Below are 25,134 nucleotides of genomic sequence, written 5' to 3' on the forward strand. Positions count from 1 at the left end.
ATGGTACTTTGCGCATCACATTTGTTCATGTTATTACCATAGCTATGTGTTTCCCCCCTTTTTACTGAGAATTCCTTTCAGCACTGCTGTTGAGCTGGCCTGCCTGCCTAGCACAGTCTTGCCTTTAGAAAGCCGTTCAGTAATGAGCAGAACATCTTCTCATGGAAGGTGACTAGTGATACTTTTTATTCTTCTTTTTCCTTTTTGAGTCATATTGATTCTTTAGCTAAATTATGCTGCTTTTTTCTTTCCACACCACCAAAGTTTCCCTATTTCTTTCAACGGACTCCCTCTCTCATTCTGTTCCACAGTGATGACTAAATGACTCACTCGATGGCTTCCTCTTTCTCACCTTCAGCCTCACACATTTGTCTTCAGTTTTTCTGGCTTTCTGAACTCTTTCACCTGCCACTTTCACCATATCACCTCACACTTTCAATCTCTTCACAAGCTTTGCTTACCATTTCATATCAAGGTCAAACTTTTTCTCACTTTTTGTAACCTTGCCTCCCTCTTCCTTTCTTCTCCTTTTTAACCTTCTATGAGAATTATAGCACTCTGCTCATAACACCAATCTACTGCAATTTCTTATTTCCTTTATTTTCTACAGCCTACACATGGAATGCTCTTCTGCTTGACATTTGTCAGGCTTTTTCTCCTCGCTCTTTCTCTAAAAAAGGGCCAATTTCTATCTTGATCTTTAATACCCCCTTTCTGTCGTCTCTCTTCTAAACTTTCATTGGATTATCTATTGTGCCCCATAGGTGACAATTTGAACTTTCCTTCCCATTTATCCCCTTTCTTTATGTTTCTTATCCTCACCTAGACTATAAGCCTGTAGGGCCAGCCTTGTCATTGCTTTCAGTTAATGTACAGTACTTAGTATAAATTACATGCTTTATCCATTAAAACAGGGAATGAATGGCCTGCCATATGTCAAGGGTGGCTGCAGAAAGTTATGTAAACTGCGCAGAGGATTTATTTATTTATTTATTTATTTATTTACATTTGTATACCACCCAAATCATGCACCGCTGGGCAGTTTACATTAAAACAATACAAATTAAAACAAAATTAAAATGTTAACACATTAAAATAATTTAAAATTTAACACAATGTTAAAAAACTATTAAAAACTCTACACCTAATTAAAAGCCAGGGTGAACAAATGTGTCTTAACTGCCTTTTAAAAAGTTGTCAGAGATGAGGAGGCTCTTATTTAAGCAGGAAGCACATTCCAAAGAGACAGCAACGGAGAAGGCCCATCCTTGAGTAGTCATCAAACAAGCCAGTGGCAACTGCAGACAAACCTTTCCAGATGATCTCAATGGGCGGTGGGGCTCATGGCGAAGATGTTTTCTTAAATACCCAGGGCGTAAGCTGTTTAGGGCTTTATTGGTTGTAACCAGCACCTTGTATTTTGCCCAGAAACCTATTGGTAGCCAGTGTAGTTCTCCTAATACAGGAGTAATATGGTCTCTCTGAGATGACCCAGAGACCAACCTGGCTGCTGCAGTCTCTACCAACGACAGTTTCTGGACTACATACAAAGCCCCACACAGAGCGCATTTAAGTAGTCAAGTCTGGAGGTTACCAGCATATGTACCTGAGGTTGTTTATCTCAAGAAACTGGAGTATCAGCTGAAACTGACAGAAAGCACCTTGGGCCTCAACCTGGGACACCAAGGAGAGGTTAGGATCCAGAAGCACCCCCAGACTGCGTACTCATTCCTTCTGGGGAAGTGTGAGAGTATTAGATGGGGCAGTAGGAAAAAATAAATAAACAAATAAATAAACAAACAAACAGTGAAGAATTTAAAATATTTTGAGTTCTACAAGCAGGGGTACTGCAGATATAAACTCTGAAAAGTCAGACAACAGGACTAGTAGTTGACCAATACAAGAGCTTTACATGAAAACATATAGGCCGGAATACAAAGAACCATACATCTGGTTCCATGTGACTAAACTGAACTCTGAATTTGTGTTTCTCAAACAGCTGTTCCTCATGCCAAATGCCAAACGCCAAACTGTTTTTTTTAAACTGATATTTAAAAAAAAAGTAGTTTGGGAGGGATATAGTATGGGAGTCTGAAGTCCAAAATGAAAAAAGTTAAGCATCCCACTGGGGATACCAAAGTCCTTCAGTACACCTACAATAGCTCTTTGAATCTTAGCCATTGAGTACAGATGTGAAAAACATCAACTTTATATGGAAATATGCCTAAATCTCTATAGTGATTTAGTACTTTCCCTCTTGTGTCAGATAGTAATAAAATTATGTTACCGATGCCATTTATGAGGAAACCTAGGGTGGCTTTGTGTATTTGGGGGCAAATCTCCTCTCTAGGTTATTCTGTCTACTACAAAGACAGAAGAGCAAAAGAATAGGGAAATCATACAGCTTGGGTCCAGGGTACTTAAGAGAGTGCCTTCTCAGTCGTGCACCCTTTCACCTATTAAGATCATCTTGAGAGGTCTAGTTACAGTTGCCGCCAACTCGTTTGGTGGCAACTTGGGACCAGGCCTTCTCTGTGGCTGCCCCAGGGCCTTGGAATGTGCTCTCTGCTGAAATAAGAGCATCTTCTTCTCTGCTTGTTTTTAGGAGGGCCCTGAAGATGTACCTGTTTTCCCAGGCTTTCAATTGAGATTTAAAGTTTAATCTGTTTTTATTTATTGAGATTTTTATCTGTCTTATGAATTTTAACTGTTTTATATTGTTTTTATATTATGTCTTAACTTGTACACCGCCTGGAGATTTCTATATCAGGTGGTATAGAAATTCAACAAACAAACAATAAATATCTGTTTTTAATAACAACTCTGTCTACAACATCATAAAAACAACCACAAGCTTGCTTTTTGCTAGCGTGGCATGAAACAATCTTAAGTAAAGGTATCATTTGCAAGATGAGAGTTGTATCCATGTACTTAGTCTATATACTAAACACAACAATACTTTCTGACCATCATGCAATTCAGGAGGGATTAGAACGAGCAATTTAAAATACCTCTTAATTATCTTATCATGAATTACCTTAATATTCTTTTTATTATCTAGAATTTGTCCATATTTAAAAGTATTCAAACACATAACTTGACAGTGAAACATAACTATAAATATGTAAGATTCAACCATGTTTAGAATATTTTACAAGATTTTACCTGATGAGTTCAATTGTTTCCGAATACATTGTGTAGGGGGACTTTGATTCCATAGGTCCTTGTTCCATAGCATTTCCACATTCAATAAATGATAACGCAGCTTCTGCATAATGCAATGCCTTGCCAAATTTCTCCACCTTACAGACAAATTTAACAAAAATAAACTCAGAAATAACAAAACAATGGCTAGGACTTTCAGATAACATGTTGTTCCCATCAGACAACTGATTTAAGTTGATACAAAACAGAACTAAAGATTCTAAAACAATTTCAGATATTACTCTGAGTGGGGGGAGGGACTATATAAATGAAAAAGAAATAATCAATAATATTTACAAATGAGTTTGGAAAATATTAGTAGAATAAAAACTGAAGAGAGAATGGTTAAATCCAACAAAACTATGTGCAAAGAGAAATACAGCCATCCAGCATGAATATCTCTTATCATGTAATGTTAATATATATGCCTGTAAGTCTGTACTAGGGTAATAACTAAGAAAGACAGAAATGTCACTGATGATTTCTTCTGCTTTTGCCCAAAGTTTAGAATGCTCCAAACTAAAGCCCTCATATTTAAATTAATGGTAATTCTGTTCTACTACAATAGCTTGGAAATGCTTCTAACTCCACTTATATTAACAAATGCAGGAGATTCATCAGAGCACATTCTTATGAGATTTCGGGGTAGGGGGGCACCTGAGTAAAATTTTGTAATGGTAAAAACCTGCATTTTTCATCTGCTGCATGCCCATGGACACATACTCACTCACTCCTCAAAGCCTTCAGGGAGAGACTTTTCCAGTCCTTTCTGAAGATGAATTTCCACAAGCTTAGAGAAACCGTTCATACCCTTTACTGTTCTGAATGTCTCCACAGCTCTGTTTCCCTCTGTGACTCTGGCCGCATTCACACATAATGCAGAACCGGAGTTGCAGGGGCCAGAGCTTGTCAAACCGTTATGTCTGAATGCGTTCAACTCCGGTCCCATTTGTAAAGTGACCTGAGGTTGTGCTCTGCAAACTCCAATATGAACCCTCAGCAGGGTTGGAGTTTTGGAGCGTTACAAGTGAATACAGAACTGGAGGAAGCTCCTACCTCTCTCCGGCTGTAACTGGCTGTGCGGGTTGTCCATCAAGCAAGAGGGAAGCCTACAGAGCTAGTTCCCCTTCCTCTCTACAGTCTCCCTGATTGTAGAGAGCCTGCTCTTTTTTTAATCCATATGGAGACAGAAGTGTGGGGTGAGGTGGGGAGTAGAACTGCAGGTCCATTGGACCCACAATTCTGTGTTACTTGTAAATGTGGCCTCCGTCAGTAGGGTTGGTCTGCATTATGCCAGCAATGTGGAGGCCAGCTAAAACATTTTGTGTATGGTGACTGCACCAAACGACTGGCACAACATAGTGGGCTCGTTCACATGATTATTACTGGGGTAGGAGAAGACTGCTACCCCAGTTCAGGACCTGTGTATGCTCCCATGATAGTCTGTGAGTTAAAAACAAGGTTGGAGGTGCCGGCAGTGATCATGTGCTAAGCAGCAGCTGGGTTGGAGAGCTCCTTCCTACTCAGCAGTTGTACCCAGCTGCTGCTTAACAGCAGCTTTAACAAAATAGGAGAAAAAGCACTCTGATCCAGCTGCTGCTTAACACACAATCACTGCTGCCACCTCCAACCTTGTCACAGACAATCAGAAAATGGGAGCTCCTGTCCTAATAATAATTGTGTGCCTATAGGATGGTTCACTTTGTGAATTATTTGCATTGCATGGAATTTTCATACCACCACAGAAGAAGAGAAAACCTCATGGAAACCTTCACCCAAAATTATGTTATAAATTTGTTTTGGGATTAAAGTTTATCACACTGTTGGGCACTGAAGAAACAGCTGTAAGCATGAGATTGGGAAGATTTAGGGGTGACAAAATCATGGAGATTAGTGACAAAATATAGTCCGTTTTTGTTTATGGATTTAGAGAACTGGCAAGACATAGCCAAAATCATTTGAAACCCCTGATTTATTCTAATGGCTACTTGCACAAAAAGCCATCTGTTTGAAATGATATAACAACGTAAAAACAACAACCCCCCAAAACCTCACACACACACAAACAAACACACACACATACCTATTTTGTGGAGCAGGGGATGTTTAACAAAAGGTCATATTATGTATAATTGTTCTGAATCCATTGTTACTGAGAAAAGGCTCATTGAGGTCAACAGAAACAAGTAGATTAAGCATAATGTAAGAGTATACTTTCTGTAAATGCAACACTGAAGACTAATCAAGTAGCTAGACAAGAACATTTTTTGAAAATGCAACATTATAGAAAGAGAACACTTCAGAAAAAAGGAAGTCAAATTTTAATTTATCGAAGAATGTATCAGTAATTGATCTCAGAGACTATAGCTATTGAAAGATGCATGATTTACAACATAAACATCTTATATTAAGGCAAATCCTAATGTATAAATACATGAGAAATTACCACTAGGAAAATGTCCCTGATGAAGTTGCATTATATAGCCAATCTGAAATACACTTTCTGAAACCTAAATGTTCTCACCATGGCATCTGCTTTATGCTTCTTCTTTTTAGCTTCCTGCATGAAGTGATCGATATTGTGAGGCCTAAAGTGGGAAGGAGGGGGAGAAAAGAAAATATTTGAGCCTATTAGATATGTATACAATACTTTTCTTTGCTTAACATATTTAAGGAAGTACTTAAGTATCCATGTTCAAAAGAAACAAATATATATAATGTGCATTCCACAGATTGACATTTTGACAAGAGGATCAGAAATAAATATTAAACTATAGGAACCACGCATTGTAAATTAACCTACAAAAATAAACCTGTCTTAAAATATATGTCTATCCATTGTCTATGATATTCTGATTCCAATACATTCTTCTTGAAGTTAATCTGGCAAAGGCATCCCAGAGATTCCTAAAAGTGAGGTGCATGGCTCTGTAGTAGGCCTGTGCAAAAATGTGGCTTTGAACCCAAATAATTTCCATCTTGTCCCTGGCCCTGTGTGGAAGCAGTTGCTCCTCCCACTCATCTCCAGAGTGGTCTGTGCTTAGCACTGGGGAGGGCCATTAAAAGGAAGTGAAAATGTGAGAAGCCCCAGTGATGTCATGAAAGCTGAGAGGGAAGGTGCACAAGGAACACTGGGAACCCTTGCTTTGCCATAGAGTTCTATGAAGAAAGTGCTAGGAAGGACTTATATTTCCCAGCATTTCTAACATACTTTCCACAGTGTTACTGGGCCTTCCCATAGCTTCCTTTCCCTTTAAGGACTTTCCCCTGTGCTATGCATGAACTACTCTCTGTAGAGGGAGCATGCAGGGCTGGGGGTGAGGTGCAAATTATTAGGCTTGGATACTTTGAAGCTGAATCTTTGCACAGGACTCCTCTGTTGGGTTGCTAGGTTGCATGCAGTGGGAGATATTCCCTACCCTGCTTGCTTTAACACATAGAACTTCAAGCATGGCACACAGAGAGCAGTATAAGGTGCAGGTGACAGGATCTAGGGACGAACAGTCAGGAGAAGTCACTACTACAAGTCTGAACCAAGAAAATTAAAGGCGCAGAACATATCTCCAGTCCCAAATGCAAGCTGGCAAGCAACTCTGCAGAACCAGTAGAGTGCTGGGGATGCCTGGTGGAAATGATGGTGGATGCAAAAACTATAGGCTTTTTCCCCTGCAGCATCACATGTCTATCAAAAAGTCTTTGGCAAGGTAGTGGCCATTTTAATACCGTGTTTCCCCAAAAATAAGACAGTGTCTTATATTAATTTTAGCCCCAAATATGCACTAGGGCAATTAGCGGTACATCAGAAATTACTGCTAGGTCTAACTTCCGGGGTAGGTCTTACTTTCGGGGAAACAGTGTATACAAGCAGGTTTATCCAAATAGGTTAAACCGAATCCTCTAAGCCAGGGATTCTCAACGTTGGGTCCCCAGATGTTATTGGACTTCAACCCCATAATCCCCAACCAAAGACCACTGGGGCTGGGGATTATGGAAGTTGAAGTCCAATAACATCTGGGGACCCAACGTTGAGAATCCCTGCTCTAAGCCAATATATCAGAGCAGCCGGCTATATAGCATGAAGTTCTGAGTCTCCAAAAATGGTTACAGGCAATGGTAGCATCCACAGCAGCACTTGTGGAAGGACCTTTTGTGGTTGCAGTGCTTTGCAAAGATGTGCTACCACGAATGGAAGAGGAACAGCTTGAATGCATGATGTTGCACAGAGAGTTCCCTGTTCCCATATATACAGGCTTGTGCAAGAGGTTGTACAACAATTGAAACAAGTTGTCCAGTAACTAGCCTAGAAGACAGGTTAATTTCTTTGCACAACGATCCTATGCAACCTTCTTATGCTAGCACATCAGTATTTATGCTAGTGCAAGACTAATCTGGATGCTACCCACTGTCTCTTAAAAGTAACAATTAGAACTCTTATTTTAAAAGAATAATTTCTAGTGTTAATCCTTAAAATATTTTTATCACAGCAATAATCATAGTTTTGAGGAATAAATTTTAAACAAAGTAGATTTGTTTCATTCTTGACTGATATAATTAAGATCTGCCTGGGGAAAAACATATTGGCTATGAATGTTTCTAATTAGTGTTTCTAATTAGTATTATGAATAATGACAGGTCAGACGGCACATCTTGAATGATCTTTCCACAAAATACCCCACACTTCTGTATTCACTCTAACAAGGGCAATCTCAGCACAATGTCTGAGGTTAATCGAGGCTGAAATTATCAAAAAATTTACTGCCTAGCCATAAAAGAAGTGCTTCTAGCTGAATTGCCACCAATTTCTCTAAAACCTTGCTCCAAGACAGCAAGAAATAATGCATTTCTACTAGTGGTTATAGTGCACAAGCAGACACATAAGCTTGCCATAGCAGTAGCATTCATATCAATTCTTTCTAATATAACTAGTTTTAGAATTTCCAGACTACTGAATGCAATTTGCTATAGATTATGTAGATAGATGCAAATGGTATGTAAATTCATGCAGTAATTTGGGAAGGGGAATATACAAAAGAATTTCTTTAAATATATATGCCAGTAAAATAGGGAAATCAATATACGTTGAAGTCCACACTATGATTTACTGAGTACATTGCAGCTTAAATTCCAATTTAAAATGTTAATTGTTAACTTTATTCAAATATATAATTTTCATCTAACTGATATAGTTCATCTCACAAAGCTGTTATGTTTTCTTGTCAATTTACATGGACTATCTATAAAATATCTTACTGTGATGCAGAATTTTATGACCATTCATAAAAAAATCCCTAATTATAGTTCAGACACTATAAAGAAACTTGTCCAGTATGAATGTGGAGAAATGCATATCTTTAAGCCCTTCAGACAGAGTTTTACTACAGTTTTATAAAAGCCCCTTTACAATGTGTGTTTCCTACAGCATATGTATGTAGTTGGGCAACTACAATTGGTTCAGAAAACGGCAGCAAGATTGGACTCTGGGTTTACCTAAAGGGACGATATAACAACAATTCTAAAAGAACTGCACTGGCTGCCAATATGTTTCCGAATGAAATACAAAGTACTGGTTATTACTTATAAAGCCTTTAATGGCTTAGGTCCAGGGTACTTAAGAGAGCTCCTTCTCTGTCGTGAACCCTGTCACCTCTTGTACACCACCTAGAGATTATATATTAGGCGGTATATAAATTCAATAGAAAGAAAGAAAGAAAGAAAGAAAGAAAGAAAGAAAGAAAGAAAGAAAGAAAGAAAGAAAGAAAGAGGTATTAAGAAGATCATCTGGAGAGATCCGGTTATGGTTGCTGCCAACTCGTTTGGTGGAACCTCAGGACCGAACCTTCTCTGTGGCTGCCTCAGGACTTTGGAACACTCCCTGCTGAAATAAGAGCATCTCCTTCTCTGTTTGTTTTTAGGAGGACCCTGAAGACGTACCTTTCCCCCCAGGCCTTCAACTGAGACCAAATTTTTAAATTTTAATGTGTTTTTCTCTATTATGACTTTTATATTTTTATGAATTTTAAATGTTTTATATTTTATATTATATTTTAATTCTGTACGCCACCTAGAGATTTTGACATTAAGCAGTATATAAATTCTAACTAACTAACTAACTAAAATGTAGGGAAAACACCATAAAACTGATTTTCTACCAGTTTTGTGCCCCCGTGTAGGAACTACTGGTTTACACAGTCGGGTTCATCACTTGCTGCCAGTTGAATCATGTGTGAAGAGCCACCACAGATTAATCACCACCAGGGACAGAACTTTCGTATTAGCCAATATTGGATCAAATATAATGTATTTTAATTGAGCCAGTTCACGCATTCAACTGTAAGTCTTCAAGTATTGAATAACCATGCAACAGAGAAAGCAAGAAATGCATATGCATGTGTGAATGAGAAGTCAATTCACATGATTCGTTTCTGTGAAAATGCCAGGCTGTGAATTACACTTTTTAGCCATGCCTTCCAAATCTTTTTCATCCTCTAAATCAGGCCTGCTCAACTTAGGCCCCCCAGCTGTTTTTTGACTACAACTCCCATGATCCCCAGCCACAGTGGCCAATAGCCAGGGATTATGGGAGTTGTAGGCCAACATCTGCAGGAGGGCCGAAGTTGAGCAGCCCTGCTCTGAATCAAGCCTGCACAACTTGTGACTCATCAAGCCAAACACAACCCACCATGGGCTCGACAAACCTTCTGGTTTTGCTGCCTACCTGAGACTGGAAAAACAATGTCAAGCACCTGGCAGGCCACAATATGTTGCTGGCGAGCTGCATTCAGCTTGGTGGGTCACAAGTTGTGCAGGCAAGCTTTAAATTCTGTCACATAAAATAAAAAGTTATTAAAAGTCAGCTACCATCATAATCCTTCTGTAGCATAAAAAATACCCACATTTAATACTTTTATGGTCAGTCTTGTCAATTCATGTTAACTTGTGTCCCAAGGTCTAGCTATAGTTGCCCTCTTAGAGATTCGCGGATATAGGTTTCAATCTCGTCATAGCACCAAAACTATTATGTCCTTATACATAATGGCTATTTGCTATTCATTTTTTAAAAAGCAAAAAATATTGCGTATTTTATTCAGCTTTTTACTGCAATATTTTATTTAGCTTCATATGAAGATCTGCACCCTTCATAAATGTATATTGTGTATACATATTTTGAACCTGAGAACCAGTTCCTAAGTTCAAAACATGAAAGTCATACAACAAAGAGAGTTTCATTCTGATCCAAAGCATGTTTACTTGAAAGTAAGTCCAATTGATTTTTGCTAAAGGCTTAGGATTCTAGATCTATTAATTTCATTAGTAGTAATAGCAACATTTTAAACCCTCATCTGCATTTTGGGGTAGATTTTCACTCACAGTAGCATGTGTAAAAAGGTGTGTAAACAAGCAAACCACTGATCTTGCTGTCAAACTCTTACCTGGACTCTGACACATGATATATCCACAAGTATGGAAACTGCCACAAAATGAATGGATTTCTCTATGGTGGGGTGGAATCTCTCCTATTCCCATGTTAAGCCAATTAGGAGAAAAACCACTCCAGAAATGAATGAAATCCCTTGGGCGAGGTAGAATCTCTCCTGTTCCCATTTTAACTCAATTGGGAGAAAAACCACCGCAGAAATGAATGGGTTTTCTATTGTGGGGTGGTTTCTATCCCATAGAAAAAGCAAAAATTTAATTTTAATCTTGGTGATTAATTATAGTACAGTTGTCCCTAGCCAAATGCAAGGGTTTTGTTCCTGGAAACCCTCGCGGCTGGTGAATTTGCGGTTGGCAAGGCACAGGATTACACTGTAAATGGGGTTAGTTAGGGGAATTGCAAGTGCCTAAGTGCCTAAAATCCACAAAAATAGGTTAAAAGTCCCCCCGACCACTAGAAAAGGTCCCCTGACCCCTGGAATAGATCCCCTTACCCCTGTAAATGTCCCTGAGCTCCCAAAAATCAGCCTCAAGCCTCCAACTCCCCCAATCACCCACTGACTCCCGTAAATGACCCCTGACCCTCAGATTTACCTAGTGACCCTGGAAATCAGCCAAAAAATCAGCCGCATTTTTTAAAAAATGGCACCAACCATGAATACTCAAGTTGCAGTTGGCGAGGAGTGACAGTTTGCCAGTCACAGATACTCAGATCTGCAACTGGAGAACTAAGTTGGTGAGGGACAACTGTACTGTATTGTACCATATACTGTATTACTAAACAGTGGCTGACATCCAGATCAATGCTGTGTGCCTTGAAAAAGTATACACAACAGTGGAGGGGTGATTTTCAGCTTACCTCTTTTTCCCTCTGTGGCCCACTGTGCCTTCCAAAAATATGTGCTTGAGGGTCACACATTTCTCCCAGACATATTTTCAGAAGGCACAATCTGCTGGAGAGGAAAGGAGAAACAGATGAAAATTGCTTCACCCCTACTGCGTGCATGAAACCTTTCCAGTACGCACATGTGGCTATACGTCAGCAATTTCAATACTTCCAATGTATCTAATGCATCTAGGTCCAACCAAGTGCCATGAAAAAAGCAACACAAGGTCCTAAGCCATTCTCTAGGAGTACACCTTTAGAAAAACCTTATTTACATTAGCCAAACTTATGTCTTGTTTGACTTAATTTTCTTTCATAAAGTATTTCCATAAGCTTCAAAGGCAATTACTCTCCAGTTTTTGAAGTCCAGTTCAGTGTTTGTTTCATATTCTATTGGTACGATACTCAGGCACCTTTCTTTAATTGGAAAGGCAATTCATAAATACAAGAAATAAACAAAACGCAATACAATTTTATAACAGAATTTATAAGAAGAAATAATCTGCTATGGAGTACTATTATTAACAAATAAAAGGACTCATTTGGAATCACAAACATGTGTCTTTAAAAGCTGACATTGTTAAGTTCTGGAATAACACATTTCATTGCTCACATGTCTTTTTCATTTTGCTGTAGATCTGTACCTGATTTTTTGGAATGTTTATACAGCTTTCTCTTTTTTGCACTGTTATTCTAGAAGAAAAAGAACAAATAACCTATACTCACCCATCATTAACGATGAACTTTGTTCTTTTACAGACTTTGCGCATACTGCATATAGGAGACCAGGGCTCTTTGTGGTACTGTGACTTGTTGCAGAGTAGAGCATTTTCTGAATTGATGAGCATGGTTTTCTGAAGAAACAATAAAAGGAGACTGTCAGAAATGAGTCACAGTAAGCAAAATAAAGAACAACAATGGTTGTTTTCTATCCAAGGGCTACTTCCTATGTTATGATTTTCATTAACGGAGAATAATTACATAAGTCAAGTCCAAGCCATGAAATCAAATCTTGACCAGGCAAAAGCATGCTGAGAGAAATAAACACCGAAACCTACCTGTAATCCAAAGATCCAAAGGTATGAGATCTAGAGTGGTCACCTGACTTTAATCAATTAAATCTGCACAAATTTATGCACAAACTTATGCATAAATTTATGCTGAGGAAAGAATATTTTTGACAATGCGCACATGCCTTGTAGCATGTCAAAGAAGCATGCCTTCCCATGTATAAGAGCAGGAATCCTTTTCTAAATTGGTGTTAGCCTTCTGCGTTTTCTTTTGAAATATTTATATTAGAAGATAAATATCTTTCTTTTAAAAAGATGGCTGCCCAATTTAACAGAGACATTTTAAATGAAAATTTTATCCCCCACAATCTATCTATCTATCTATCTAATTCTCTAAGGCGTACCTGTGGCTAATCCAAGCGAGAGTTTGTGAAAAGCTGCCAGAAGTGACTTGTTGCAGGGATGCGGGGGGGCAGGGAGGGGAGAATGAAGTGGCTGAAGGGATGGAGACAAAATGAAGATGGGGCAGGGAGCCGAACTGGTTGCTGCCGGGGCGGGGGGGGGGGGAGACTGGGAGAACTAGGGGCGCAGATGCTCTGTGCTGGGTCAGCTAGTTCAATGTAATTGATTAAGCATCTAAATATTGCATCCCTAGTGAGATCTATATGAGAACACACCGGAATGATTGTTTTACTTAATGGTCAAGAAGAATTTTTAAACTACCCCAGTGCTTAAGAAGTGAGTTATGCTAATCTAGGTAAAGGCTGATGAACTGGGAAGATGATAGTGTTTCTGGGATGCATATGCTTAACTCTTTTATTTATTTAGTAAATGTATAAGCTTCCTTTCATCAGAAGCTTCCAGGAGGGCACACCCTTAATATTATCTAAACAATACAACAAAATAACAAGACAATATAAAAAATGCACAAGCAGCAGTCATTAGCAGCCAGATAAATCCAGCTAAAACCATAAAACAACAATAATGAACTACTGCACCATTTGTTAGAATGGCAGGGCAAACAAAAATATATTTGTCTCATATAAACAAAAAAATGTGTGGGTGTCAGGAAGGGGTGTAGGCACTAGGGAGACGCAAGAGCCCAATGGCCACCTGCCATTGCCTGCCCTGCCCCTCTCTGAAGTCAATGAGCCATTGTGGAGGAGTTGCCCCATCCCAATGAGAACAGGTGGCCCCTTTAAGCCTGCCAGTTCCCCTGGTATCAGGACAGCCCTGCATCACTGAGCTGGGCTGGCTCAGTGAGATCATCAGGCCTTGCAGGTTTAACCACTCTCCGGCTCAGCAGCAAAGGTAGGGTGGCAAAGGGGGGCAGGCAGGCAGGCTGTGGTGGTGGCAGTAGGGGCCACAAAGGTAGGTGGTGATGGGGAGGAGGGTCATCCCCAAATCTTGCCCCAGGCAGCCTCCAATCTTGCTACATCCTTGGCGCCAGGTGAACCTCTCTGGGGTGTACATTCTAAACATGAATGTTACAACTGATAAAGTTATCTCTCCTATCATTTGCCTAACCTTAGATAGCGGAGGGCCTCCAATGAAGAGGGTAGAGTTTGGAAAGACTCATGTGGCGGAATGTGGTCATTCAGATATTCAGTTTCTAAGGTGTTTGTGCACAGAACATAAGAACAGCCCTGCTGGATCAGGCCCAAGGCCTATCTAGTCCAACATCATGTTTCACACAGTGGCCCACCAGATGCCTCTGAGGAGCCCTCAGGGAAGAGGTGAGGGAATGCCCCCTTTCCTGACATTGCTCAAGAAGCATAATGCCTCTGAGGCTGGAGGTGGCCCAGAGCCACCAGACTAGTAGCCATTTATAGACCTGTCCGCCACAAATTTGTCTAAACCCCCTTTAAAGCTATCCAAGCTGGTGACCATCACCACATCCTATGGCAAAGAATTCCATAGATTAATTATGCGCTGTGTGGGGGAAAAAAGTCCTCTTGTCAGTAGGGATGTGCACGGAACCGGCTGGCCCTGTTTGAGTCTGGAATGGACTCAAACCAGACTGGGCCAGTTTGGTCCGGCACCCCCTCAAACCCCGCCCGGTTAGGTCCAGTCCGGGGGTGTGTGTTTCGCGGACCATTTTCCTAAAATGGCCCAGGCTGTGCTGAGGCCATGTGAGCAGGCACGCGGCCCCCAAAATGGCTGCTGGGCGAAGGCCAAAAACCAGCTGAAGAGCACCCGAATCGGCGAAGAGGGGCATAACCAAGGCCGGCAGGAGGAGGGGGAACCTCTGCAGACCCCCTCGCTGCCTCCAGGAACTCCCCCGAGGGGGAATAAGGTAATTTTTTAAAAAAGGAAAATGGTCTGCAACCCCCGCCCCCACATTTGGGGGTGTTTGGTCCGGGGTCGGACTGAACAGGGGGTGGTTTGGTTTGACCCCAAACGGTCAAACCGAACCTGTTTGACGTCGAACCTGTTCGCACATCCCTACTTGTCAGTCCTAAATTTCCTGACCTTGAGTTTCATGGGATGACCCCTGGTTCTAGAGTTGTGAGACAGGGAGAAAAAATTCTCTGTCCACTCTCTCCACAATTTTATACACTTCGATCTTGTCTCCCCTTAGCCAACTCTTTTCCAAAGTAAAGAGCTCCAGATGCTGTAGCCTAGCTTCATAAGGAAGGCGCTCCAGGCCCCTGATAATCTTGGTTGCCCTCTTCTGTACCTTTTCCAGTTCTACAATATCCTTCTTGAGATACAGTGACCAAAACTGTACACAGTACTCCAGATGTGACCGCACCATAGATTTGTATAAGGGCATTATAATATTAGAATCTTTATTTTCAATCCCCTTTCTAATGATCCCTAGCATGGAATTGGCCCTTTTCACAGCTGCCACACATTGAGTCAACACTTTCAACAAGCTGTCCACCATGGCCCCAAGATCTCTCTCCTGGTCAGTAACCGACATCTCAGATCCCATCAGTGTATATGTGAAGTTGGGGTTTTTTGCCCCAATGTGCATCACTACACTTGCTTACATTGAACCACATTTGCCATTTTGTTGTCCACTCCCCCAATTTGGTGAGATCTTTTTGAAGCGCCTCACAATCTGTTTTGGATTTCACTACCCTCAATAGTTCAGTGTCATATGCAAATTTGACCACTTCGCTGCTTACCTCAACTTTTAAATCATTTATGAACAAGTTAAAGAGCATTGGTCCTAGTACCGATCCCTGGGTGACTCCACTTCCTACTTCCCTCCATTGTGGAAACTGTCCATTTATTCCTGCCCTCTGTTTCCTGTCCTTCAACGAGTTTCTGATCCACACATTATCCTGTCCCCTTATCCCATGACTGCTAAGTTTACTCAAGAGCCTTTGGTGGGGAACTTTATCAAAACCTTTTTGGAAATCCAAGTACACTATGTCAACCGGATCACCTTTATCCATATGCCTGTTGACACTCTCAAAGAACCCCAAAAGTATTCTTTGAGAGGGTCAGCTCTCAAAGATTAGGACCATGAACTCCACAGGTTAGGACAATGACTTCTGATATAATATTTGTTGATTTCAAAAGGAAAGTTACATATCCCTAAATGCACACACATCATAGCCAATCTTGGTTTTGAACTCTGATTAAAACTAGAAACTTACACTGTAATCTCCAGGGTGCAGGTGGGACTGGATCTCACTTTTATGTTTTTTGTTTGAGGATACTGAAGAGAAGAGGTTGCCAACATTGTGTCTGCTAGAAGAAGTTAAATCATCGCTGGAGAATTTGTGTTTTGATGCATCCGAGAGAGGCGAAACAGGTGACCGAAGCATTTTCTCATTTTTATTTATTGGTGTTGCAAAGCTATAAATGGAGATTACAGTAACAGGGTCACAAATATTGTAAATACAATACATTGTATACACAATGAACATTATAAGTATCAGCTTAAAAACAGGATGCTGGCTATTATTTCATCAGGAATCAACTTTACAGCATGAGGGTCAAGAGAGTGTTTACAGATTTGAATCACGTTTCTCCCCTTTCCCTCCAGGGCAAACTAATTCTGTGGTTAATATCTACCCAAACAAAAGATAGTTGCTTACTATCTTTTAAAAAGCCAGTTGGAAAATAAGATGAAGCTCTTAATACAAAGTTTAGGTTATGGACCACTATTTTACAATTACAGGTGACATTTTATAGGCCAGAGCAATAAAACCACATTTGAACTAAAACAGAGAAATGTGCTTGTAGGTATCTGAAATTTCTCTGAACTTGGTGACCAGGCTTTGATAGTGCTGTTAAATTAATTTGATGCAGGTCCTGAAGAAAGAGCAAGATATACTAGTATAGATGACAAAGAACAAAAGAAGCATACAAAGGAAAAGAGAGAATATGTACTGCATGTTCTAAGTATCAAGGCTTCTCGTTATCTCTCTCTCTCTCTCTCTCTCTCTCTCTCTCTCTCTCTCTCTCTCTCTCACACACACACACACACACACACACACACACACACTCTCACACACACACACTCTCTCTCTCTCACGGTATCTTACAGTATGTTACTATAATTATCACTTCTATAAACAGATTTTCAACAGATGTATAATTCTTGTCTTGTTTCTCTTCTCAAAATCATTGTGAGGAAAGTCAGGCCTAGAGCTCTGACAGAGTGCAACATCATTTAGTTGCAAAACCAAACCTCAAGGGCACAATATAACAGTGAGTGGCTACAACAAATTGGGGGTCTCAGCTGCTGCTGCACGCAAGCCTCCTTGTGAGTCCTCTGTATATTTGCCAACTATATTTTTTTTCACTCTGGTGTGGCTATTTCCCCACAAGCTAACAGTAAAGTAGAATTTTTCTTGGTGAGATGGTGACGACAGCGACTACTACGACAACGACAACGGCTATTTATATATCGTTCTTCAACCAAAGCTCTCAAAGTGGTTTACACAGAATTAATTTTTAATCAGAGCCAAAGTTTCCCCGTAATTTTAAAATGCACATTAACATGTTACAGGGCAAATGAGCAATAATGCAGTTTAATTTGGGCAGGATTTCTGCTCCATTCTTAGTTTACTGCACATGTATTCTACTAACTATTAAGCCTTTTATAATAAGTATGTGGAGTGGCAAGTGGTGCCATTTCACAGCATGCTATGCAGAGTGTGGATCCAATGCTCACTGAGGTGTATCTAGGGAAAATAGTGCCTAGGGCAAGCACTGAAATTGCACCCCCTGTCCAAACATCTGACACCCATCTTTCAGATAACTTTACTATAATATCAGCTCAAAAATATAAGTCAATCTTTTAAAATTTCAAAAACTATTTAGCAGTGGATGTAGCCAGACCAAAAAATGCTGGAAAACTACAAATTTCAGTGTGCTGGGGCTCATGAAATACCCAAATATTATGTGGAGGTGTACTTGGAAAACTAAACAGAAGTGCCTGTCTAATTCTCTACTATGCATCTACTAGCATCACTATTACATAAGTTTTAAAAATAAATGGAGAATTTGACTTTTCCCAGATACTCTGAAAATAATTGAAGGATATGCAGAGTAAACTGTGTCACTGCTTGGAATATATTCTAGTATTTCAGAAAGACTGTTAAAATGAGAGAAAAAGAGCAAGAAACTCCCAGTGGGCCTAAATACTAAGAATTTCACACTGATTCAAAGACAAACTCACCATTAATAACCATATTTTTAAGACACCACATTTAACTCACTTATCATAAGCAAAGTAAGAGCAAATGAATACAATCCTAGCTCATAAGCTTCAGCTCAGTATTCCCAAGCCCTGATTCTCTGTACATAGTGCCAAACTGAATATGTGTACAGTGACTTATATTATATTAAATTAATTTTTTTTAACCTGTAGACCCTTCAGGGCACTTCCTATAGGCTGGGGGGTGGTCTGCAAAGGTTACCCCTCCCACTGTTGGCTTCTAGGGCCTCACAGAGACCATTTGAGCATGTGCAGTGGCCATTTTTAAAAATAATTGGGGTTTTTTTAATGGCCACTGAAAACAAAATGGCCACCACGCATGCTCAAATGGCCTCTGCGAGGCCTGGCATGTCCTAGGGCCTCACAGAGGCCATTTGAGCATGTGCAGTGGCCATTTTGTTTTTCGTGGCCATTTTTTTTTTTAAAAATTGATTTTAAGAATTTGCGCCCCCCTTCAAGTGGCGCCCAGGGCACATGCCCTGCCTGCCCTACCCTAGATATGCCCCTGCCACTGAGGTCAGTGCAAATGCAAAGCACCAAAGTCACCAGGCTAGGCTGATTGCCTGTTAGACCCAGGCCAAGTCCTCAAGTGACTGAGTACCTGTCAGGTCATTGTTTATTTATTTAGCACATTTATAATCTGTCCTTCAGACCGGCATACAATTCAGAACATCAGATGCACGATATTAAAAAACACTGGCCAACATTCAGATTAATGCTGTGCTCATGCAGCAAAGTTTTTGGCATGTGAGGGAGGGACAATTTTCTGTGACCACCCCCCCTGTTTCCCTCCACAGTCTTCTTATGTCTCCTGAAAAAAATGTCCTAGAGAGTTGGGGGACCCTCAGGACATATTTTAGGGAGGGACTGGTTGGTGCAGAGGAAAGGGGAGAATAGCTGGACATTGTGCCACCCCACGTGACAAAAAACCCTGTTGAATTGGCATGGTATCAGTACAGATGTCCATCACTGACTCCTCTAGGGTGCTAGATTTTTTTAAGTTAGCAAAACCAGGTCCCTTGTCTGCTTGGAAATATTAGAAAGCCAATATATTACACTCTAGATCAGTAATGGGTAGAAGTAAACCTGAGAAACCACCACTCCCCACGGTGGTAAAAGAACTTATTTCTAAATTCGAAGCTAATGTCAGTAGAAGGCTAACATGTGGGTTTACTGATGGAGTACAATGGTCTATGCTGTGCTGATCTATTTGGCAGTGGACACTGACAGAAAAGAAATAATGGATCACATTACCAACTGAACTGAGTAGAACTGAGTGCTTAGGAAGTATGGGTGTAAAAAGCAAAGGTTTAACTAAAGATGTCTTCTTCCCTGATAAGCACTGGACAGTGTTCTTATCATGGAAGAGAGTCCATTGGATTCTCACACCAGAAGGCAATAGTGACATTTGTTGCCTAGGAATCCTTGACCAGATTAGATTGGTGTTGATAATCTCATTTTAATATACAACTATTTCATCATCCCTCATTATTTTGTCTATCATTAATGTAGATTCTAAACACCTCAGGGGAGAGGAGGAGAGGATGGTGAGTTTATATCTATTTTCTATAAACTTTTTTTTAAAAAAGCTTAACTGGACTGCAATTCGACACAAATTACTTGATGGTCACAGTGTGATAGTGGTTTAAATTAGCTAAATTAGGAGATTTTAAAATTCTGCATGAAGTAGATTACATCCAATTGTTATAGAAATAAACATACAAACAACAAAAAACATTTATTGCAATTGTACTCTGCTCTTTCTCTGAAAGGTTTAGTACAGGTGGCCCTTGTTATCCACAGTTCCGGCACCTGAGGTTGGGTCATAGGGAACCAGTTTCTTTATTTGCAGGGCAAAAATATGGTTATTTTTACCTATTCGTTGTTTTTGAGTGGCCAGAAATGACTTCTGACATCATTTCCTGACATCATTTTGTAGTGCTGAGCCATTTTGTGGCTCTTTTCTGCACCAAAAAACAAAAACAAAAAAACCGCCACAACCCTTCAAAAAAGAATAAAAATCAGAGGATTTGGATATTTTGGAGGCACTGCTGGAGAGCTGAAGAGCAAGGTACTGTGCTTATTTCTGTTTCCCCCCCCCCGCTTTTTCTTGTGATTTTCAGCACACTTAGGAACCTAACACACCTAGGTACCTAACCCCCCAAACCCTATAGTGTTAGGGTTTCTTTATCCATAGTTTTGTTATCTGCGGAAACTAGTGGGAACGGAACCCCTGCAAATAACGAGGGCCACCTGTATGCATTCCAAGGTCTCTAGAGTCAGAGAAGACATTGCTGGGGTTCTCCAAGAAGTAAAGACAGACCTGATTGACATCCTCGGGAGGGAGATGGACCAGGGGCACTAAAATGTCATGTCACACCACTGTCGTAAATCTGTTAGCTCAGCTAACCCGACAGGATTTGCAACCCCCTTCAGCACTCCCCCTGTGAGATAACAGAAAGCAGCAGCAAAACTACAAGAAGGAAAGAAAAGGCTCACAAAGAAAATAGTAAACAAAAAGTCCCCTGAACTGAACTAGGTACCCGCCTCTAACAATAACTGAGTAATAAGTGAAAAGAAAACACAAAGCAAGGAATGAAACGAGCGAAGGACACCAGAACAAGGAATTAACAGAACAAAGCAGCAAAACATAAACAAGGCAAACTGGAACTTGGAAAAGTCTGGAATTTAAATAGCACACTGTCTCCGTCCAGCAAAAGTTGCAAACAGCATCTGAGCAATTGAGAGACTGCTAAATATATATGGCTCAAGAGAACCAGCAGCCAATCAGGCTTCCCTGAGTCAGCACTTCGGCTTCCTCTCTTGTGATCTCCTGCGCCTGCGTGACTGCCACTGAGCTTGCCTCTTGAGATGCCTTCTCAAGACAGGTGAAATCCCAGGCTCCTCCCCATCAGAAATCATGTCTGGCAGCTGTTGCGAATCCTCAGCTCCAGAGTCTGGTCTCCCTGCCAAATCCTGTTGCTGTGCCTCTGAGCCCTCACTAGCAGGCGAATCCTCCTGCTCTTGACTCTTCTGAGTCAGAAGTCTGAGCCATGACAACCACCTGGGATTAGGGAGATAATAAGATACAATCTCCAGTTTGAAATGGATCCTGGCCAATCCCTCCCCTCCTGCTGCAGCCCCTGCTGCAAGCCAACCTATTTCATAGGGTCCCCAAGCTTGAGTAGTAGAACTTTGGGGGGCACAGGGGACTATTGAGGGAAGGGCAAGTGAAGTAGCTGTGGAGAAACACTATCCCCTCTCCCAGCAACATACATTTACAAGACAAGAAAAATGAACATTACAAGATTTATGTTTAAAACAGACCATGCTTTATGTAGGGATGTACACAAACTGCAGTTTGAGCACAGTTCAGAAGCAGGGACAAGGAGCTTTAAGAAAGAGGAGGGCAGGTCCTTAACTGCTCTCCATCACCCCATGCAGCTTATTCCTGGGGTGGCACGCATCCAAAGAATCCCTGCACAGTTCCAGCACACACATGGCAGAAGCGGACAGCATGTACATGGCACCCCGCAGGTATTTTTGGGCCATGCATGCATGGATGCCATGTGCATGCTGGCGCACCATATGTGAGGACTCCATGTTTATGCTGGCATTGTGCAGTCTTGGGACACACACCGCCCCAGCAGGAAGCTGCATGGGGTGGTAGAGAGCAATAAGGACCTGTTCTCCTAAAGCTCCTGGTTTCTGCTTCGAAACTGTGGTTTGTACACATCCCTGGCTTTTTGCTGATTTTTTGGAAGCAAGAAAGCATGATTGCCTCTTTACCCATCCTGACCTAAATGTGCAGGTTGGGCATAAAAGAAATAAATTGTGTGGAGCAGCTAAAGTGCTCAACTAACTGATAAAAGCTTCTAAATTATGAATTATGGCACTTCCATATTGTAAAGACTAATAAGATAAATGAATGAACATACAGAAAACCTGTTAACTCAGTTCACTCAAAAAACACTATGAAATGAACGATAGTTTGTCCCTATATTTTTGTGACCACATTAAGCACGTTTTGAACTCTATAGCACCCATAAAGCAGAGGAAATTGGCTATAAAGTCTAGATGAAAGGCAATATGCAAGCTACGTTTCTGCCAGCTTCTGTTTGTAGTCTTGAATATGTTTTTTCTTCTATATTGTTTTCCAAATTTTTGAGGCTTTAACTTTGGAGGCAGTGAAGTTTGCATTGTACCACCTGGGCATGGCAATGGGTTGGATTTCAGGGATTTGTTTCACAAAGAGAAGGTATTTCCATTTGAATAAGCGGGGGGGGGGGGGGAGAAAGGTATTTTCATGGATTGTCCCCACTCCTGCTGCAGCCCTATACCACATAACAGTCTGTTCCAAAGCAGCAGATGCTTGGGGGTGCAAGGAGCTTCAGAGGGAAGGGGAAATTGGCAAAAATCTTATACCCTTGAGGGAACAGAAGACATTTCCATTCATGGAATAATAATTAGAATCCAATAAAATGTTATTAACTAGATTCTGCAAATCAGGATCTTCCCCCTAAAGAGCATTTCTGTTGTAGAGACGTTCCAAGTTGCAAGCCATTTTGTATGGTTTCCTCTTAACGCAGTTATCTCAGTTATGCCAATGTGATCCTTAATTTTCAGGGTATTTCAGTAGCATAGGCGAAACTGCTATAACCACACTGAGAACCACTTCAAACAAATGGCTTTGGCCTGAGCAGCTGTACCCATGATGTTACATTTCGAGCAGCAATGATGCCACTGCTTGTACTTACAAACTGGCACTGGATGGCTGGGGAAGCTGCCGAAGGTGGGCTTTTAGCATTTGTTCTAGTTTTGTTTTTTTCAAGTTACTTTCTTTAAAACATGTACTGTATATTCTAAGTTACTGTAACCTGCCCACCCCACAGGCTCAGGCCATGGCCAGGTGACAATTCTGAATAAATCAGTTTAACATCCTTTTTACTTCAATTGTTCATAATCCCAAAACTGTTCAGTTTCCTTATATACCGTAACAGCAGATAAGTACATTGGATGAGATTAAGTAACAGTAACTAGAAGGGAACACATTTTGATACATGTTGTATTAAAAAACCAAAATCTTTTATTTTAGCTATAAAAGTGCTCTTTTGCACTGTTAGCCATGACAAAGACTGAATGTTACTGAACACAAGAAACACATACCTGTTTTTCATCATGTTGCAATGGTCTGCTGTTGAAATAACCTGAGCAGAGGCAAGTAAATGTGAGGAGCACTCTTGCTCGGTGTGAAACTTCTTGCTCTCTCTATTTTCACTCTCATTTTCATACTAAGGAAGAAGAAAAATACCCCATCATATATTGAGATGTCGTGGGTAATAGTAGAATCACTGAATTCTACAATTCAGTGCTTGCATTTTATAACTTCTCAGCTGTCTATACCTATTGGCTGACATAATGAAGAAAATTACTCAAAGTAGTCCCAATGAAATTTGTATTTTTAATTTCAATGACACTACTTTGAGTATTTTTCCTAATGTCAGCCATTTTATATATAATGTATTATATAATATAATCTTAATTTATACTCATATTCCAGACACATATCAAATGCCTTTGCCTGCTCCAAGTTCAGCAAGCCGAGAGATCAACATACAGAATGAGGCTTTTCACTGTCATTTCAGAACTTGAGTCACCCTCTGAGTTTAAAAAGCTGCTACTGCTCTGGCAAGGTGTGTGTGTGTGTGTGTGTGTGTGAGAGAGAGAGAGAGAGAGAGACAGACAGACAGACAGACAGACAGAGACATGCATTAAAAATGTACATGTACTTCAATAAAGCGATATTCTAGATTACTGGCCATACTTCTTAAATGATCTGTTTTGTGCCTTATTTCTACCCAGCTCTTAATACACCTTCTTTTTCTGAATTTCTTTTCCCATTGCTCCTTTTCTTTTCCAGTCTTGTACCAGCAGGGAAATGCTTGACTAATAGCAGAAGGTTGCTGGTCCGAATCCCCGTTGGTATGTTTCTCAGACTATGGGAAACACCTATATCGGGCAGCAGCAATATAGAAAGATGCTAAAAGGCATCATCTCATACTGCATGGGAGATGGCAATGGTAACCCCCTCCTGTATTCTACCAAAGAAAACCACAGGGCTCTGTGGTCGCCAGGAGTTGAAATCGACTTGATGGCACACTTTACTTAATTTCTGCTCATTACTGTCTTCCTACATATATCTCTCAAATCTTGGTCCCACTCGTTGTGCTTCTTTTCTATTTTTCCACAGAGTTTTAAATCTTGTTAAAAGATCTTCTAAACTAGTGACAGGGTTGGTGTCAGGGATCAGCATTGCTGGGCACCTACTGAGGCCCACACCCTAGCAATGGGCCCACTGTCAACCCCCTGTCAATTGACACTGTCAATTTCTCAAAGAAATTGAGAAAGCTGCTCTTTGCTTTCTCTGCCATCTCTAGGCATGCAGTCAGTGACAAGAGAGAGAAGAAAAAGCCACTCGCCTTGCCCTCCTCCCTCTGGGTGGTGGAGTGGATTGGGCCCACAGAGAAAAGGTAAGTGTTTGAGCAGCAGTCGCACAATGTAACTGTGTATGATTGGCAGTCGCATAATGGGCAGCAGTAGAGAAGGGGGGCAATGAGGGTACCAAGAGCCACCCAAAACCAGGAACCACTGACTACTAAACATCTTATCCCCTGTAATGATCATATCTCATGCCATAGGAAGTGGGCATGGGGGTGACTTTCTAACCTCTAGACAAAGGTGGCAAACCTGAGGCTCTACATTGCAGCTGAGGATGATGGAAGTTGTACTCCTGTACTCCAACAACAGTTGGAGAATGGCTTCAAAAGAGGGTAGATATATTTCCTGTGCTGAGATTGAACTTAGAAGAATGTTGGCAAGATTGGCCAATTATTGTGAAAGGGAGAAATTGAGGATTA

The 25,134-nt window shown here is 40.7% G+C and overlaps 1 protein-coding gene and 1 long non-coding RNA gene across 7 annotated transcripts in view; one reads left to right on the top strand and one right to left on the bottom strand.

Moving 5' to 3' along the window:
* The window catches only part of AFF3 (ALF transcription elongation factor 3), a 451,975-nt gene that overhangs the window by 28,478 nt on the left and 398,363 nt on the right, over positions 1-25,134 (bottom strand). For all 4 annotated transcript variants that reach the window (XR_008318873.1, XM_053306211.1, XM_053306212.1 and 1 more), the window contains exons 12-16: positions 23,384-23,508; positions 16,146-16,347; positions 12,251-12,378; positions 5,729-5,792; positions 3,166-3,302 (exon numbers count right to left, since the gene is read on the bottom strand). Coding sequence is in view for 3 of the 4 variants with exons in the window: in XM_053306211.1 (XP_053162186.1) it covers positions 3,166-3,302; positions 5,729-5,792; positions 12,251-12,378; positions 16,146-16,347; positions 23,384-23,508 (656 nt within the window). In the remaining variant the exon portion in view is untranslated. The remainder of the gene's footprint in view (positions 1-3,165; positions 3,303-5,728; positions 5,793-12,250; positions 12,379-16,145; positions 16,348-23,383; positions 23,509-25,134) is intronic.
* Positions 84-23,970, top strand: LOC128349610 (uncharacterized). Of its 3 annotated transcripts, none has more exons than XR_008318877.1 (7): positions 84-168; positions 12,284-12,419; positions 16,204-16,303; positions 19,730-19,764; positions 20,157-20,288; positions 22,844-23,009; positions 23,778-23,970. It is a non-coding gene; the product is annotated as an uncharacterized LOC128349610 (long non-coding RNA). The 3 variants fall into 3 exon arrangements; XR_008318875.1 differs by lacking the exon at positions 84-168 and adding an exon at positions 8,734-9,534; XR_008318876.1 differs by lacking the exon at positions 84-168 and having other exon boundaries at positions 11,795-12,419.

This window comes from Hemicordylus capensis, chromosome 3 (assembly GCF_027244095.1).
Source record: "Hemicordylus capensis ecotype Gifberg chromosome 3, rHemCap1.1.pri, whole genome shotgun sequence".
NCBI classification, from domain to species: Eukaryota; Metazoa; Chordata; class Lepidosauria; order Squamata; family Cordylidae; genus Hemicordylus; species Hemicordylus capensis.